Below are 18,978 nucleotides of genomic sequence, written 5' to 3' on the forward strand. Positions count from 1 at the left end.
AAGCTCCATTCTTGTGGATTCAATTTCATTCCTCGTGTTAGTTAGTGTTTTATTTTTGCTACTCTGCATCGTTGGGAAAGGTCCGTAAGCAAGCATTTCACTGTAAAGTCCAGTTGTATTCAGAGCATGTGATGAATAAAATGTGATTTGATACAAGCATAGAGATCCTATGATTCTATATGTAGTTCAATGAGTACACAGGCTTACAGTAGCCACTAACTGACTTGCTGTGTGACAGACTCTCCTCACTACCTACCTCGAGGGTCTTATTGTGTCTCTGCAGTTCCCTACAGAGGCTCTCCAGCTTGCTGCGTGACAGGATGGCCTTGCTGTGTGACAGACTCTCCTCACTACCTACCTTGAGGGTCTTATTGTGTCTCTGCAGTTCCCTACAGAGGCTCTCCAGCTTGCTGTGTGACAGACTCTCCTCACTACCTACCTTCAGGGTCTTATTGTGTCTCTGCAGTTCCCTACAGAGGCTCTCCAGCTTGCTGTGTGATAGACTCTCCTCACTACCTACCTTGAGGGTCTTATTGTGTCTCTGCAGATCCCTAGAGAGGCTCTCCAGCATGCTGTGTGACAGACTCTCCTCACTACCTACCTTGAGGGTCTTATTGTGTCTCTGCAGTTCCCTACAGAGGCTCTCCAGCTTGCTGTGTGATAGACTCTCCTCACTACCTACCTTGAGGGTCTTATTGTGTCTCTGCAGATCCCTAGAGAGGCTCTCCAGCATGCTGTGTGACAGACTCTCCTCACTACCTACCTTGAGGGTCTTATTGTGTCTCTGCAGTTCCCTACAGAGGCTCTCCAGCTTGCTGTGTGACAGACTCTCCTCACTACCTACCTTCAGGGTCTTATTGTGTCTCTGCAGTTCCCTACAGAGGCTCTCCAGCTTGCTGTGTGACAGACTCTCCTCACTACCTACCTTCAGGGTCTTATTCTGTCTCTGCAGTTCCCTACAGAGGCTCTCCAGCTTGCTGTGTGACAGGATGGCCTTGCTGTGTGACAGACTTTCCTCACTACCTACCTTCAGGGTCTTATTGTGTCTCTGCAGTTCCCTACAGAGGCTCTCCAGCTTGCTGTGTGACAGACTCTCCTCACTACCTACCTTGAGGGTCTTATTGTGTCTCTGCAGTTCCCTACAGAGGCTCTCCAGCTTGCTGTGTGACAGGATGGCCTTGCTGTGTGACAGACTCTCCTCACTACCTACCTTCAGGGTCTTATTCTGTCTCTGCAGTTCCCTACAGAGGCTCTCCAGCTTGCTGTGTGACAGACTCTCCTCACTACCTACCTTGAGGGTCTTATTGTGTCTGCAGTTCCCTACAGAGGCTCTCCAGCTTGCTGTGTGACAGACTCTCCTCACTACCTACCTTGAGGGTCTTATTGTGTCTCTGCAGTTCCCTACAGAGGCTCTCCAGCTTGCTGTGTGACAGACTCTCCTCACTACCTACCTTGAGGGTCTTATTGTGTCTCTGCAGTTCCCTACAGAGGCTCTCCAGCTTGCTGTGTGACAGACTCTCCTCACTACCTACCTTCAGGGTCTTATTGTGTCTCTGCAGTTCCCTACAGAGGCTCTCCAGCTTGCTGCGTGACAGGATGGCCTTGCTGTGTTCACTCTGCAGGTGGACCTTCTCTTTGACCATCTGGGACTGCTTCTTCTGCAGCACCTTCACCTGCTTCTGTATACTGCGGCTCTCCTCCAGCTGTCAATCAATCAATCAATCAATCAAAGCTGTCACAGGACACAAAGGCGTAGTGATACTCAAAACACCATTTGAACAGAGATTCAAATGAGACCTGGTTAGTGTTCATTAGGCATGAAATGGAAGAAAACTAACTGAATTGGTGTAATTAGAAATTCTCCTTTTGCTTTCGGTTGCAAAATAGTTTTGCCAGGGTGTGTACTAATAAACACAATCCGGGGTATACAAACGCAAGACACAAATAGAGATGAACATGTTTAGCTGATCAACTAGCAGTGGCCCACTGCAATTTATTAGATGAAAAGAATCCCTTATAGCAGCATAGACATGTGGAGGCTTCCAGCTCTTACCGAATCAGCATACTTCTTGCACAAAGCGGCCAGCTTCTCCTCTGGGGAGGCTAGTGTGGTCAGGGCTTGCATCAGTAAGAGAACCTCTTTTCCTGTTACAAAACAACAAGTGAAGAGATCAGCCACTTCTCCTCTGGGGAGGCTAGTGTGGTCAGGGCTTGCATCAGTAAGAGAACCTCTTTTCCTGTTACAAAACAACAAGTGAAGAGATCAGCCATTTCTCCTCTGGCGAGGCTAGTGTGGTCAGGGCTTGCATCAGTAAGAGAACCTCTTTTCCTGTTACAAAACAACAAGTGAAGAGATCAGCCACTTCTCCTCTGGTGAGGCTAGTGTGGTCAGGGCTTGCATCAGTAAGAGAACCTCTTTTCCTGTTACAAAACAACAAGTGAAGAGATCAGCCATTTCTCCTCTGGTGAGGCTAGTGTGGTCAGGGCTTGCATCAGTAAGAGAACCTCTTTTCCTGTTACAAAACAACAAGTGAAGAGATCAGCCATTTCTCCTCTGGCGAGGCTAGTGTGGTCAGGGCTTGCATCAGTAAGAGAACCTCTTTTCCTGTTACAAAACAACAAGTGAAGAGATCAGCCACTTCTCCTCTGGTGAGGCTAGTGTGGTCAGGGCTTGCATCAGTAAGAGAACCTCTTTTCCTGTTACAAAACAACAAGTGAAGAGATCAGCCATTTCTCCTCTGGCGAGGCTAGTGTGGTCAGGGCTTGCATCAGTAAGAGAACCTCTTTTCCTGTTACAAAACAACAAGTGAAGAGATCAGCCACTTCTCCTCTGGTGAGGCTAGTGTGGTCAGGGCTTGCATCAGTAAGAGAACCTCTTTTCCTGTTACAAAACAACAAGTGAAGAGATCAGCCATTTCTCCTCTGGTGAGGCTAGTGTGGTCAGGGCTTGCATCAGTAAGAGAACCTCTTTTCCTGTTACAAAACAACAAGTGAAGAGATCAGCCATTTCTCCTCTGGCGAGGCTAGTGTGGTCAGGGCTTGCATCAGTAAGAGAACCTCTTTTCCTGTTACAAAACAACAAGTGAAGAGATCAGCCATTTCTCCTCTGGCGAGGCTAGTGTGGTCAGGGCTTGCATCAGTAAGAGAACCTCTTTTCCTGTTACAAAACAACAAGTGAAGAGATCAGCCACTTCTCCTCTGGCGAGGCTAGTGTGGTCAGGGCTTGCATCAGTAAGAGAACCTCTTTTCCTGTTACAAAACAACAAGTGAAGAGATCAGCCATTTCTCCTCTGGTGAGGCTAGTGTGGTCAGGGCTTGCATCAGTAAGAGAACCTCTTTTCCTGTTACAAAACAACAAGTGAAGAGATCAGCCACTTCTCCTCTGGTGAGGCTAGTGTGGTCAGGGCTTGCATCAGTAAGAGAACCTCTTTTCCTGTTACAAAACAACAAGTGAAGAGATCAGCCACTTCTCCTCTGGTGAGGCTAGTGTGGTCAGGGCTTGCATCAGTAAGAGAACCTCTTTTCCTGTTACAAAACAACAAGTGAAGAGATCAGCCATTTCTCCTCTGGCGAGGCTAGTGTGGTCAGGGCTTGCATCAGTAAGAGAACCTCTTTTCCTGTTACAAAACAACAAGTGAAGAGATCAGCCACTTCTCCTCTGGTGAGGCTAGTGTGGTCAGGGCTTGCATCAGTAAGAGAACCTCTTTTCCTGTTACAAAACAACAAGTGAAGAGATCAGCCACTTCTCCTCTGGTGAGGCTAGTGTGGTCAGGGCTTGCATCAGTAAGAGAACCTCTTTTCCTGTTACAAAACAACAAGTGAAGAGATCAGCCACTTCTCCTCTGGTGAGGCTAGTGTGGTCAGGGCTTGCATCAGTAAGAGAACCTCTTTTCCTGTTACAAAACAACAAGTGAAGAGATCAGCCACTTCTCCTCTGGTGAGGCTAGTGTGGTCAGGGCTTGCATCAGTAAGAGAACCTCTTTTCCTGTTACAAAACAACAAGTGAAGAGATCAGCCACTTCTCCTCTGGTGAGGCTAGTGTGGTCAGGGCTTGCATCAGTAAGAGAACCTCTTTTCCTGTTACAAAACAACAAGTGAAGAGATCAGCCACTTCTCCTCTGGTGAGGCTAGTGTGGTCAGGGCTTGCATCAGTAAGAGAACCTCTTTTCCTGTTACAAAACAACAAGTGAAGAGATCAGCCATTTCTCCTCTGGCGAGGCTAGTGTGGTCAGGGCTTGCATCAGTAAGAGAACCTCTTTTCCTGTTACAAAACAACAAGTGAAGAGATCAGCCACTTCTCCTCTGGTGAGGCTAGTGTGGTCAGGGCTTGCATCAGTAAGAGAACCTCTTTTCCTGTTACAAAACAACAAGTGAAGAGATCAGCCATTTCTCCTCTGGCGAGGCTAGTGTGGTCAGGGCTTGCATCAGTAAGATAACCTCTTTTCCTGTTACAAAACAACAAGTGAAGAGATCAGCCACTTGTCATGGTTGAAGAGGAAGGGACATTCTCAATAACTTGGCTAAAATCACCATGACAGCATGCAGTGGTTTGCATATATTACCTCACACGCGTTAGACAGGCAACGACAGTCTCGTGTTAACCTACCCAATCCCTTTTGGTCCTTGATCTTGCTACCACCACCGCCTGGGTCCAGCTCAGCATTGTTGGGGTCCAGGGGGCAGTCCTCTCTCCCTGGAGTCTCCCCTCTCACCTCCTCACTGCAGCAGCTACTGACCAGCTCAAACATCCCCAGGTGCTCCTGGCTACCTGGGCTGTCCAGCTCTGGAGGGGAGCTGCTGCCAGATCCCCCCACTAGCCCCCGAGTCGCCACCTCCATTCCACAGAACCCTGCGGCCTCCATGATATTGGTCCCAAACTGGCAAAGAGGAAAAGTTAACTCAGTGAAATATAGGTGGTCGTATCCACCTGACCATGTGAGTAAGCATTGATTCAATTCGTTAACAGAACCGGTTCATACTTGATCATTTACTGATCTTGTCAGTGGTGTGTAACTTATTTCAATTAGCCTCAACAACACTTGTAAACATTGACAGTAATGAGACAGCAAGTTAGCAACCACATGCTGTCCTCCGTTTTACATCTCTGGTCCGGACTCTAGCAAGCAAGGCACAAACTCTAGCAGGGCAAGACAGGTCCCCACCTTTAACTCTGATCTGACCAAGGGTCACTAAGTTCAGATCATTCTAATAACTAGGGTAGCATTGGCAGTAATGGTAACTATAGTTATTCATATTAATGAAACACTGGACCACAGTTCCCTCATCAAGAAGGGATAGAATCATTTAATTAGATAGTTGAGGATTACCACGTGCTAGACCTAACAGCACCAACAGAAGGACTCGCCATATAAATCAGCACAAGAACCCCTCAATTCCCTTGATTTAGTTAACTGCCTAGATAACCCGGACACCGAAGATAAAATAATTATCCGACTGAACACAAGTGAGCCTAAACACCGCTGTTGCAGTTACACTCGTACGTTAGTAAAATCAATTTAGACACCCAAACAAGTAAACTTGCCACACAGTAGTGTCAATAAAACTAGCTACCCAACGTTGGCTAGTTTTGATATATTATTAGCAGGCACTAGCTAGCCAATTCGTGTTAGCTAATAACCTCCAAACAATTTCAAGTGACTTTACCTACCCAGCTAATAGCTATACTGATAGGAAAACATAGCGCCATGTATCGGCTACGCTAAAGCTAATGGATGTAGCTAGCGAGCCACAGATCTAAATAATCTAGTTAGCATAATTATAACGTCAGTCACAGTAACCTTTGGTATGCTAGGCTAGCTAGCTTTGACACGAGCTAGCTGTAGGTTAGCTTGTTAGCTGAGTAACAAATCCAACGTTGACATTCAACTCAACAATAATTGTGGACTAAAGTGTTTCCTTCTAAGTATTGATTGATGTATGGATTATTGAACGTAAGTATAGAAAGAAAATACCACCAAGCAATAATTCGCAAACTGTTTGGGTTTGGCAGGTGCGTGAGTCCACACTGTGCCAACTTATGCTAAGCTAACAACCTGTCACTGGCAAACTATGCTATGGACTTCCTTAGTAAATAAAACATGTTTTAACACTTCGCGTTCTCTTTTGTTTGACTGTAACACGTTACAATCATTTAGAAATACAGACATAATTTGTGTAGGGTCAGTGAAACACAGAAAAGGGCGTAAAAGTACCACACTGTACCTGTGTTTTTACTGTTTAAATCGACTCTGTCTCTGGCATCGGAGTGTGTCGCTATGATGTGACGCAATATATAATGACGGGGCGGGGCTGCTTGACCCTATTGTCATGTTGCATAAACAACACCAAAACAAAACCCTTCCCTATACAGCCCTTCAGATATAACAATATGGCTGTAATTTTCATTAAGGAAAGACATTTAGACAATTGGAAAGAAGTATATTTATTAGGGAAAAACTGAAAGCAGGATTTGAGTAGCACAGAAACAAGTATTATTTGGATAGATGTACACATCCCAACTGCAAAACAATTCCAGAAAAAGAAAAGAGCAGAATAGAGAAAAAATGACAATATGCAATATGTCAGTTGCCTCCTCGGCCATAAACGTTCACAGCTAAAATGACAGCCAGCCACTAAACTGTACAGACAGAAAATGTATATTATACAGTATTTCAACTCCTGACCACCACCAGATCAGAATACACCCCATAGATGTTCCCATTCTAGAGTGTGCTGAAACAAACAGTTAATGGTTTGTATGCAGCGGTTCCCTTCATTTCTATACCATTCTATTTCTATGGTCTAGACTAGACAAGGTCATGGTTTCTGATCCTTCATGGTGCTCTCTCTCATATCAGAGATACTAGACTGAAGCAAGACGGGTCGGTCACCTCTACTCGTCCGACTGAAGCATCTTCTCGATCTCTTTATCCCAGTTGTCATCTTTGTTGTCTGCCTCCGTCACCACCTCATACTCCTGTAACTCTGCCTGGAGTTCCTTCTCCCAGTCCGCTGTCTCCTCTGAACAAATAACAGCATTATGAGATCAATGCTACAGACTGAAGAGAAAACAACACATGCCATTCACTCTCCTCTAATTCAACATCCAGCTCTACCACCTGAGCCATTATATTAAATCCAAGCCCTTTCCAGGTTCCAGTGAAATCAAACAATAGAACTCTGGAGTTCTTGCTGGTTGTTTGTTACTCTAGATATGATCTAATAGTTCTAGAACTGACCCTCTGGAGTTCTTGCTGGTTGTTTGTTACTCTAGATATGATCTAATAGTTCTAGAACTGACCCTCTGGAGTTCTTGCTGGTTGTTTGTTACTCTAGATATGATCTAATAGTTCTAGAACTGACCCTCTGGAGTTGCAGCGTCCTCCTTCTTGTCCAGCACCAGCTGTTCCATCTCTTTCCTCAGGTCTTCATGGTCGATGTTACAGGAGTCAAAGGCATCGCTCACAAACTCGGAGACCCCAGGGCTGGTGGAGATCTCATTCTCCTCTTCCTCCTGCTATTTAACAACATTAAAAAGAGAATCCAGACCATTTCATACATTTGACTTGATATTTACACAGTATTTCAGTGGTCTATATATAGACGTGCACAGAATTATTCAAAGGGGCTGACTTTTCTTCAGAAAAACAAAACATTTACTCACCTCTCCACTCTTGGGAATGTCACTAATGGATACTGGAGGTGTTTTTGGTCTGATGGTATTTTCTGCATGACAACAAACAACAATAACATGAAACAGAAGTTAGGCTATAAACTGTTGCTTGACAGTAGTTCACCAATTGCTCTGCTTTGCACATAACACCAATGCAGTGTTTTTAGTTAGGGACGTGTCAGGATCACACAAACTGAATTCCGACCAACCATAGAACAGAATAGAGTACCTGTGAGGCTGACACCCTCCGGGCTGATGGTCTTCTGCTCCTCTCTGTGGTCTACAGCCTGCTGCTGTGCTGCCAGGGCCGTGAGCTGGGCCGACTGCTTTATCAGGGACACACGGTAGAAGTAGTTCCTCCAGAACACATCCTCCTTCACTCTAAACACACAGAGCATTGAATATGTAAGTAACATACACATATACTGAAGGGTTCATCGATAACTTGATATGGATGGAAACACATGTACAGTTCTTCCAATTGCAATGGCTGGTCCAAGCTGTGTGAACCAGTCTGATTGAGCGATAGCTCACCATTCTTTTTCAATTGAATGCAGCAATCTGGCTGGTTCTAAGAGGCTTATCAATGGACAGGATTGGCATCATCCAACATTAGCCAACAGGTCAACTTTATGCCTGCAATCTCTATCTGTAAATAATTCTGAGTTGAATCGAGGCATGTTTGAAGTGCAATAATGGATTTGTAATGCATTAGATTTGTAATGGCTGTCTGCTGACTGTTTGGGGACCAGGTCGAAGCGCATCCTGTTCAGTAGCTCATCTTCCTGCAGCATCACCATGGCGATAGGATACATCTGCTCAGAGTCGAACTGGAACTGAACTCCAGCTGGTGGGTCTCTCAGGAAGTTCCTCCTGTCCTGGAATAACAGATCAATAAAGTTGTGATGAATTTAAATCAAATTGAAAAGGTACAATCAACACAATGCACTCTGACAGTGATGAGATGCAATTGGATGGAATCAAATCACAAACTCTTAAGTGCACAATGTGGACAGACAATGTTAGAAATGCTACTAACAGCGGACAAAGCCAGGATCTGTTGCTGCATGGTCTCCTCCTCACTGTAGCCAACCCATGGTGGTACAGCTGTGTCTGGAGGGGAACAAGAAGAAACCATTTTAGTTCCACCATGTATGTATGTATGTATGTATATATATATATATATGTATGTATGTATATATGTATAACTATGATCATGTTTACTGGTATATCATCTCAAGATAGTCTGGTTGCAAGTCTGTTTAGCTAACATTCTACTCTGCCATTTATCAGCAGTATCCCTGCACATTGATATGGTGCTGGTACTGGCCTGTAGGGTACATTCTCCTGTGGGTTTTATTCATTGTGTTACCTGACCTGACTTAGCATGGGTTCTGTTCTCTTTGTTTTTTTAAAGAATCTATTCTGAATGACACTTTTCTATTTCTTTACCTTGATATTGAATATGGCATTGTTGAGAAAGAGCTTGTAAGTAAGCATTTCACTTGACTGTTTACACCTGTTGTGTCCTGTCATTATATAACTAGTTAACTAAAACGAATCATGAAAAAACTATTTAGTAAACTGAAATAAAATAATTAGCAAACCCTTTTGAAAAACTAAAACTATACTGGAATTATACTTTAAATGGCTGTAGCCATACTGAGTGTTAAGGCTAAAGCATATTACTGTAGACGAAAGTCGAGGAGTGAAGTCCGGGGAGGTGCATCTGCGACAGTCAAAAGTCAGACACTAAATGTGGTTTTCCAACAAGGCATGTCGGACAATTTCCCCCCCAGAATGACTTGACAAAAGTGATCCGCTCTAACGCGGCAACTGAAATGAGCACGACGGAAGACTGCTCTCACACCGTCACCCAGAGTATCTCCGCTTCACACTGCTTCAACATGGTAGCTACCGGACCAAAACAGTAGTGAAGACGGAAGACTGCTCTCACACCGTCACCCAGAGTATCTCCGCTTCACACTGCTACAACATGGTAGCTACCGGACCAAAACAGCAGTGAAGTTTAACCTCGCTTCAACTCTCCTGGTTGTTGCGGAAATGGACTCACTACTACTGTTTACTTTGCATCTACGTCAGGGGTGTCAAACTCATTCCATGGAAGGCCTAGTGTCTGCTGGTTTTTTGGTTTTTCCTTTCAATTTAGACCTAGACAACCAGGTGAGGGGAGTTTTTTTTTAACTAAATCAGTGACCATAATTCATCAATCAAGTACAAGAGAGGAGCGAAAACCCGCAGACACTCGGCCCACCGTGTGATGAGTTGGATACATATGATCGACATTCCCAAACGGGGGCGCGCCAAATAAAAACGTGGTTCACATTTTTATTTATATATATATTTATTTTCTTCACATTTTCAAACAGTCAATTTATATTTTCCAACGGGGTGAATCGGTTTTTTTCTCTCTCGTTTCACTGCCCAAAATAAAATTAAACAATGTAATGTTCAGCAATTAAAAAAAAAAAACTTTATTTAACTAGGCAAGTCAGTTAAGAACAAATTCTTATTTTCAATGACGGCCTAGGAACAGTGGGTTAACTGCCTGTTCAGGGGCAGAACGACAAACAACTATATATACACACAGCTCAGGGGTTTGAACTTGCAACCTTCCGGTTACTAGTCCAACGCTCTAACCACTAGGCTACCCTGCCGCCCCAGAAATAACACGATGTCAAATACAGGTAGCCTAGTCAGATAATTAACATCCAATCACATTAACCGTTACTTTCTCTCAGGAATTCCACTAACTGTCCTTATGTAGCTGTTGCCCATTTGATTCCGATGCAGCCGAAGAGCAACAGCCCCCTTACCCGGGAAAGCACCAAACAACAGACAGGGACGTTGGACCATCGAAGAGGCGCAAATATGATAACTACAATTACGGATGACACAAACAACTTGATTCGTTATCCCTTTCATGCCCTGCCTCCAGTCCACTTACCGAGATCTGAACAAGAGCCTCATCGGAATTGACATAGGCGGTTATGTGAAAATGTCATTTAATCAGAAGCCACTGCCAGACTTCTGGATTGGGCTGCGCTTAGAGTATCCTGCCTTGGCAAATCGTGCTGTTATGCCCTTTGCAACCATGTACCTATGTGAGAGTGGATTCTTCTCGGCCCTCACTAGCATGAAAACGAAATACTGGCACAGACTGCGTGTTGAAAATGATTTAAAACTGCTCTTTCCAATACAACCCAACATTGCAGTTATGTGCATCCTTTCAAGCACATCCTTCTCATTAACCTGTGGTGAGTTACTCACATCCTTCTCATTAACCTGTGGTGAGTTATTCACACCCTTCTCATTAACCTGTGGTGAGTTATTCACATCCTTCTCATTAACCTGTGGTGAGTTATTCACACCCTTCTCATTAACCTGTGGTGAGATATTCACACCCTTCTCATTAACCTGTGGTGAGATATTCACACCCTTCTCATTAACCTGTGGTGAGTTATTCACACCCTTCTCATTAACCTGTGGTGAGTTATTCACCATTTCCATGAACAAATAAGGGTTTATATGTGAGGTGGTTAAATAAAGAGCTAAATGATGTATTATTATTATTTGTGCCCTGGTCCTATAAGAGCTCTTTGTCACTTCCCACGGGCCAGGTTGTGACGACAAACTCACTCACACCCATTCTTATGTTTAATAAATGTATCATATAGTGTGTGTGTGTGGCAGGCTTACAATGATGGCAAAAAACAACATTTGAGAGTGTGCTGACCCTGGTGCTAGAGGGGGTGCGCAGCTGGAGGTTGAATGTTTGAAGGGGTACGGGACTATAAAGTCCTGTACGCCATCTCGCTGAGTCTTCCTTTAAACCTATTACTGCCCCCCCCAGTGGCAGGAAGTGACACCCCCAAAAACAAAACAACTATATATACACACACAGGCTACTAGCCTCCCATGCGTAGGCTACTGTCTGTCCCTAACACTAAAACTAAACAACTATTTATACACACACAGGCTACTAGCCTCCCATGCATAGGCTACTGTCTGTCCCTAACACTAAAACTAAACAACTATATATACACACACAGGCTACTAGCCTCCCATGCATAGGCTACTGTCTGTCCCTAACACTAAAACAACTATATATACACACAGGCTACTAGCCTCCCATGCATAGGCTACTGTCTGTCCCTAACACTAAAACTAAACAACTATATATACACACACACAGGCTACTAGCCTCCCATGCATAGGCTACTGTCTGTCCCCAACACTAAAACTAAACAACTATATATACACACACAGGCTACTAGCCTCCCATGCATAGGCTACTGTCTGTCCCTAACACTAAAACAACTATATACACACACAGGCTACTAGCCTCCCATGCATAGGCTACTGTCTGTCCCTAACACTAAAACTAAACAACTATATATACACACACACAGGCTACTAGCCTCCCATGCATAGGCTACTGTCTGTCCCTAACACTAAAACTAAACAACTATATATACACACACAGGCTACTAGCCTCCCATGCATAGGCTACTGTCTGTCCCTAACACTAAAACTAAACAACTATATATACACACACACAGGCTACTAGCCTCCCATGCATAGGCTACTGTCTGTCCCTAACACTAAAACTAAACAACTATATATACACACACAGGCTACTAGCCTCCCATGCATAGGCTACTGTCTGTCCCTAACACTAAAACTAAACAACTATATATACACACACAGGCTACTAGCCTCCCATGCATAGGCTACTGTCTGTCCCTAACACTAAAACAACTATATACACACACAGGCTACTAGCCTCCCATGCATAGGCTACTGTCTGTCCCTAACACTAAAACTAAACACTATATATACACACACAGGCTACTAGCCTCCCATGCATAGGCTACTGTCTGTCCCTAACACTAAAACTAAACAACTATATATACACACACAGGCTACTAGCCTCCCATGCATAGGCTACTGTCTGTCCCTAACACTAAAACAACTATATACACACACAGGCTACTAGCCTCCCATGCATAGGCTACTGTCTGTCCCTAACACTAAAACAACTATATATACACACACAGGCTACTAGCCTCCCATGCATAGGCTACTGTCTGTCCCTAACACTAAAACAACTATATATACACACACAGGCTACTAGCCTCCCATGCATAGGCTACTGTCTGTCCCTAACACTAAAACAACTATATATACACACACAGGCTACTAGCCTCCCATGCATAGGCTACTGTCTGTCCCTAACACTAAAACTAAACAACTATATATACACACACACAGGCTACTAGCCTCCCATGCATAGGCTACTGTCTGTCCCTAACACTAAAACTAAACAACTATATATACACACACACAGGCTACTAGCCTCCCATGCATAGGCTACTGTCTGTCCCCAACACTAAAACAACTATATATACACACACAGGCTACTAGCCTCCCATGCATAGGCTACTGTCTGTCCCTAACACTAAAACTAAACAACTATATATACACACACACAGGCTACTAGCCTCCCATGCATAGGCTACTGTCTGTCCCTAACACTAAAACTAAACAACTATATATACACACACACAGGCTACTAGCCTCCCATGCATAGGCTACTGTCTGTCCCTAACACTAAAACAACTATATATACACACACAGGCTACTAGCCTCCCATGCATAGGCTACTGTCTGTCCCTAACACTAAAACTAAACAACTATATATACACACACAGGCTACTAGCCTCCCATGCATAGGCTACTGTCTGTCCCCAACACTAAAACTAAACAACTATATATACACACACAGGCTACTAGCCTCCCATGCATAGGCTACTGTCTGTCCCTAACACTAAAACTAAACAACTATATATACACACACAGGCTACTAGCCTCCCATGCATAGGCTACTGTCTGTCCCTAACACTAAAACTAAACAACTATATATACACACACAGGCTACTAGCCTCCCATGCATAGGCTACTGTCTGTCCCTAACACTAAAACTAAACAACTATATATACACACACAGGCTACTAGCCTCCCATGCATAGGCTACTGTCTGTCCCTAACACTAAAACTAAACAACTATATATACACACACAGGCTACTAGCCTCCCATGCATAGGCTACTGTCTGTCCCTAACACTAAAACTAAACAACTATATATACACACACAGGCTACTAGCCTCCCATGCATAGGCTACTGTCTGTCCCTAACACTAAAACAAAACACTATATATACACACACAGGCTACTAGCCTCCCATGCATAGGCTACTGTCTGTCCCTAACACTAAAACAACTATATATACACACACAGGCTACTAGCCTCCCATGCATAGGCTACTGTCTGTCCCTAACACTAAAACTAAACAACTATATATACACACACAGGCTACTAGCCTCCCATGCATAGGCTACTGTCTGTCCCTAACACTAAAACTAAACAACTATATATACACACACAGGCTACTAGCCTCCCATGCATAGGCTACTGTCTGTCCCTAACACTAAAACTAAACAACTATATATACACACACAGGCTACTAGCCTCCCATGCATAGGCTACTGTCTGTCCCTAACACTAAAACTAAACAACTATATATACACACACAGGCTACTAGCCTCCCATGCATAGGCTACTGTCTGTCCCTAACACTAAAACTAAACAACTATATATACACACACAGGCTACTAGCCTCCCATGCATAGGCTACTGTCTGTCCCTAACACTAAAACTAAACAACTATATATACACACACAGGCTACTAGCCTCCCATGCATAGGCTACTGTCTGTCCCTAACACTAAAACTAAACAACTATATATACACACACAGGCTACTAGCCTCCCATGCATAGGCTACTGTCTGTCCATAACACTAAAACTAAACAACTATATATACACACACAGGCTACTAGCCTCCCATGCATAGGCTACTGTCTGTCCCTAACACTAAAACAACTATATACACACACAGGCTACTAGCCTCCCATGCATAGGCTACTGTCTGTCCCTAACACTAAAACTAAACAACTATATATACACACACACAGGCTACTAGCCTCCCATGCATAGGCTACTGTCTGTCCCCAACACTAAAACAACTATATATACACACACAGGCTACTAGCCTCCCATGCATAGGCTACTGTCTGTCCCTAACACTAAAACTAAACAACTATATATACACACACACAGGCTACTAGCCTCCCATGCATAGGCTACTGTCTGTCCCTAACACTAAAACTAAACAACTATATATACACACACACAGGCTACTAGCCTCCCATGCATAGGCTACTGTCTGTCCCTAACACTAAAACTAAACAACTATATATACACACACAGGCTACTAGCCTCCCATGCATAGGCTACTGTCTGTCCCTAACACTAAAACTAAACAACTATATATACACACACAGGCTACTAGCCTCCCATGCATAGGCTACTGTCTGTCCCTAACACTAAAACTAAACAACTATATATACACACACAGGCTACTAGCCTCCCATGCATAGGCTACTGTCTGTCCCTAACACTAAAACTAAACAACTATATATACACACACAGGCTACTAGCCTCCCATGCATAGGCTACTGTCTGTCCCTAACACTAAAACTAAACAACTATATATACACACACAGGCTACTAGCCTCCCATGCATAGGCTACTGTCTGTCCCTAACACTAAAACTAAACAACTATATATACACACACACAGGCTACTAGCCTCCCATGCATAGGCTACTGTCTGTCCCTAACACTAAAACAACTATATATACACACACAGGCTACTAGCCTCCCATGCATAGGCTACTGTCTGTCCCTAACACTAAAACTAAACAACTATATATACACACACAGGCTACTAGCCTCCCATGCATAGGCTACTGTCTGTCCCTAACACTAAAACTAAACAACTATATATACACACACAGGCTACTAGCCTCCCATGCATAGGCTACTGTCTGTCCCTAACACTAAAACTAAACAACTATATATACACACACAGGCTACTAGCCTCCCATGCATAGGCTACTGTCTGTCCCTAACACTAAAACTAAACAACTATATATACACACACAGGCTACTAGCCTCCCATGCATAGGCTACTGTCTGTCCCTAACACTAAAACTAAACAACTATATATACACACACAGGCTACTAGCCTCCCATGCATAGGCTACTGTCTGTCCCTAACACTAAAACTAAACAACTATATATACACACACAGGCTACTAGCCTCCCATGCATAGGCTACTGTCTGTCCCTAACACTAAAACTAAACAACTATATATACACACACAGGCTACTAGCCTCCCATGCATAGGCTACTGTCTGTCCCTAACACTAAAACTAAACAACTATATATACACACACAGGCTACTAGCCTCCCATGCATAGGCTACTGTCTGTCCCTAACACTAAAACTAAACAACTATATATACACACACAGGCTACTAGCCTCCCATGCATAGGCTACTGTCTGTCCCTAACACTAAAACAAAACACTATATATACACACACAGGCTACTAGCCTCCCATGCATAGGCTACTGTCTGTCCCTAACACTAAAACTAAACAACTATATATACACACACAGGCTACTAGCCTCCCATGCATAGGCTACTGTCTGTCCCTAACACTAAAACTAAACAACTATATATACACACACAGGCTACTAGCCTCCCATGCATAGGCTACTGTCTGTCCCTAACACTAAAACTAAACAACTATATATACACACACAGGCTACTAGCCTCCCATGCATAGGCTACTGTCTGTCCATAACACTAAAACTAAACAACTATATATACACACACAGGCTACTAGCCTCCCATGCATAGGCTACTGTCTGTCCCTAACACTAAAACAACTATATACACACACAGGCTACTAGCCTCCCATGCATAGGCTACTGTCTGTCCCCAACACTAAAACTAAACAACTATATATACACACACAGGCTACTAGCCTCCCATGCATAGGCTACTGTCTGTCCCTAACACTAAAACTAAACAACTATATATACACACACAGGCTACTAGCCTCCCATGCATAGGCTACTGTCTGTCCCTAACACTAAAACAACTATATACACACACAGGCTACTAGCCTCCCATGCATAGGCTACTGTCTGTCCCCAACACTAAAACAACTATATATACACACACAGGCTACTAGCCTCCCATGCATAGGCTACTGTCTGTCCCTAACACTAAACAACTATATATACACACACAGGCTACTAGCCTCCCATGCATAGGCTACTGTCTGTCCCTAACACTAAAACTAAACAACTATATATACACACACAGGCTACTAGCCTCCCATGCATAGGCTACTGTCTGTCCCTAACACTAAAACTAAACAACTATATATACACACACAGGCTACTAGCCTCCCATGCATAGGCTACTGTCTGTCCCTAACACTAAAACTAAATCAGATGAAAACATTCATATTTTCATAAAAAATTTACCAAATAAAAACTAATCAAGTGGATCTGAAAACTAAATAAATAAACCGAATGACAAATAAAAATCTGAAAATGAATAGAAACGAATATAAAAACACTAAATAATAACCTTGCTGTGCACATGACAAATGTTGATTTGAGGACACAGAGTACAAGGAGTGGAAGGTAAGCTAATCTCAAGTGGGTATGATATTATGTCTCCACACTGACCTGATTTCTTAGCTTTCTTTTCTTGGACAAATTTGTCCTGTTCTTTTTTGAAATCCCCCAAAATAGTCTGGAAAACAGAAACACAGACATGTGATGTTACAAGACAGAAACCTCAAAGCTTCAAGAAATCAGCGGTTTTGAGCCAACACCAGAGGGATGTTACATAGCAACCGATGCTAACACTAAAACACCCTCCTTGTCAAACACGATTCAGGAAAGTTTAGTATGCCATGCACCTTGTCAAAAATTCCATCTATGTTCCCTTCTTCCACGCTCTTCTTGATGGTGTGTGCAGTCTCTGCCACAGAGTTGGAGATCTTCTTGGTAGCATTGCTGGCAAAGTTGAATATTAAGCCTGTATATGTAACAAGAATATAAAACCTGGATCAATTCTCAGCTTCAGATGGCATTGTCATTCAAGTTTTGGCAGGCAAACAATGTATTGTTGTCTCTTAGGCCTACATAATCATTATTAGTCTGTTAATCACTTTTCACATGAATATAAATGAAACCATCTATAATCTTCCTTACCACCGAATCCTTTAGCTTGCTGAGAGATGAGTTGGACGGTGTCTCCGTCCTCCTGCCCCAGTTCTTCTGTTGCTGGAGGTTCGTGTTGTTTGTTTACTTCATTTTGGTCTTGAACAATTTTCTCCTCCACAGCAACGTCAGCAACGTCAGCCACTTCGCTCTCCTCTGTCGTCGAGGTGTTCTCTATACCCAGCCACGTTCCCCATCCTTTGAACATTTTCGCCGATGTCTTTCGGTTGTAGCTATGATAGAAAATCGATTGTAAACTAAGTGCTTAGAATTTTACCTTCATGGTTCTGTGTTTACGTCACCAGGAAACGGTGCGATTCTTGTTCTTGTTTTTTCTTCATAATAAATACAAAGCGAGCGCATTACTGCCGCCTGCTGTTACATCTGGGAAATGTTAGTATCTATTTCGTTTTCTAACAGTATCGCTATCAGATCAAATGTGGGATTCGAACAACAGTGTGTTATTTAAGAAGGGAAAAATGGATAACTCTCCAAGCTGTCACACTGTAATTTTTGTATTTTATTCACTACTTCTCATTCCACACCAACAGGTGACAGTGATGTCCCTTTTCATTGGTTAGTTAGACAGTGATACGAAACAAATGAGGAAGTAATGGTTGCTTTCAACAAAACTGGGAACTCGGAAAAAACGATGTCAAATCATGAAGTCAGTGATCTTCAGGTCGGGGCTTGTTTTTTTCTCGAGTTTGCGGTTGTCTTGAACCAGAGATATTAGAGTACGTAATAGCATGATTCCAACGCTATATGATATTACAGAGAACGAGTTAATTATCTCACATCTTGGAAAATAGTAGCATGTTGTACTTCTTTTTGACGAAATTAATGCTAATGTTTGGTTTTTCCGCTAGCGCCCAATTAACTCCCATTCACTATTTGAAAGAGAACGCTCCTTGTCCGAGAATCACCCAGAATGCACCACATTGACGACGCATGGGCAACGAACACATTGTTCGTTCATACGGTTTCCCATCTCCTCAAAGGTGTCTCTGCTTGAACGCTGCGAAGTCGGAGATTTCCGAGGTTCGAGCTGCTCGATAAAATCGTCGTTAGAATT

The 18,978-nt window shown here is 43.3% G+C and overlaps 2 protein-coding genes across 3 annotated transcripts in view; both read right to left on the bottom strand.

The window, feature by feature from the left end:
* Nucleotides 1-6,327, bottom strand: part of LOC109886584 (gamma-taxilin) — a 23,713-nt gene extending 17,386 nt beyond the window's left edge. Inside the window, exons 1-4 of one of the 2 annotated variants that reach the window (XM_031813438.1) lie at nucleotides 6,223-6,327; nucleotides 4,607-4,877; nucleotides 2,054-2,145; nucleotides 1,533-1,703 (exon numbers count right to left, since the gene is read on the bottom strand). In XM_031813438.1, coding sequence (XP_031669298.1) covers nucleotides 1,533-1,703; nucleotides 2,054-2,145; nucleotides 4,607-4,862 — 519 coding nt within the window. In that variant the 5' untranslated portion in view covers nucleotides 4,863-4,877; nucleotides 6,223-6,327. Of the gene's footprint in view, nucleotides 1-439; nucleotides 1,435-1,532; nucleotides 1,704-2,053; nucleotides 2,146-4,606; nucleotides 4,878-6,222 lie in introns of those variants that run through there. The other variant, XM_031813439.1, reaches the window with a different exon arrangement.
* A 99-nt stretch (nucleotides 6,328-6,426) lies between these two features.
* Nucleotides 6,427-18,821, bottom strand: LOC109886586 (synapse-associated protein 1-like). Its single transcript, XM_031813462.1, has 9 exons — nucleotides 17,895-18,821; nucleotides 17,600-17,718; nucleotides 17,364-17,430; nucleotides 8,712-8,785; nucleotides 8,411-8,550; nucleotides 7,902-8,053; nucleotides 7,664-7,725; nucleotides 7,363-7,516; nucleotides 6,427-7,020 (listed from the first exon to the last, which is right to left on the bottom strand). The coding sequence occupies exons 1-9, from the start codon at nucleotides 18,109-18,111 to the stop codon at nucleotides 6,893-6,895; spliced, it is 1,113 nt and encodes a 370-aa protein (XP_031669322.1). The 5' UTR covers nucleotides 18,112-18,821; the 3' UTR covers nucleotides 6,427-6,892.
* Nucleotides 18,822-18,978: the final 157 nt, after the last annotated feature.

The sequence above is a fragment of the Oncorhynchus kisutch genome, unplaced genomic scaffold (genome assembly GCF_002021735.2).
Source record: "Oncorhynchus kisutch isolate 150728-3 unplaced genomic scaffold, Okis_V2 Okis05a-Okis16b_hom, whole genome shotgun sequence".
In the NCBI taxonomy this organism is placed as follows: domain Eukaryota; kingdom Metazoa; phylum Chordata; class Actinopteri; order Salmoniformes; family Salmonidae; genus Oncorhynchus; species Oncorhynchus kisutch.

Coding starts and splice junctions, on each gene's coding strand:
- LOC109886586 (XM_031813462.1), bottom strand. CDS start 18,111: ATGTTCAAAGGATGGGGAACGTGGCTGGGTATAGAGAACACCTCGACG. Junction 17,431..17,599: donor TAGATGGAATTTTTGACAAG/GTGCATGGCATA, acceptor TCTGTTTTCCAG/ACTATTTTGGGGGATTTCAA. Junction 7,517..7,663: donor ACATTCCCAAGAGTGGAGAG/GTGAGTAAATGT, acceptor GTTGTTAAATAG/CAGGAGGAAGAGGAGAATGA.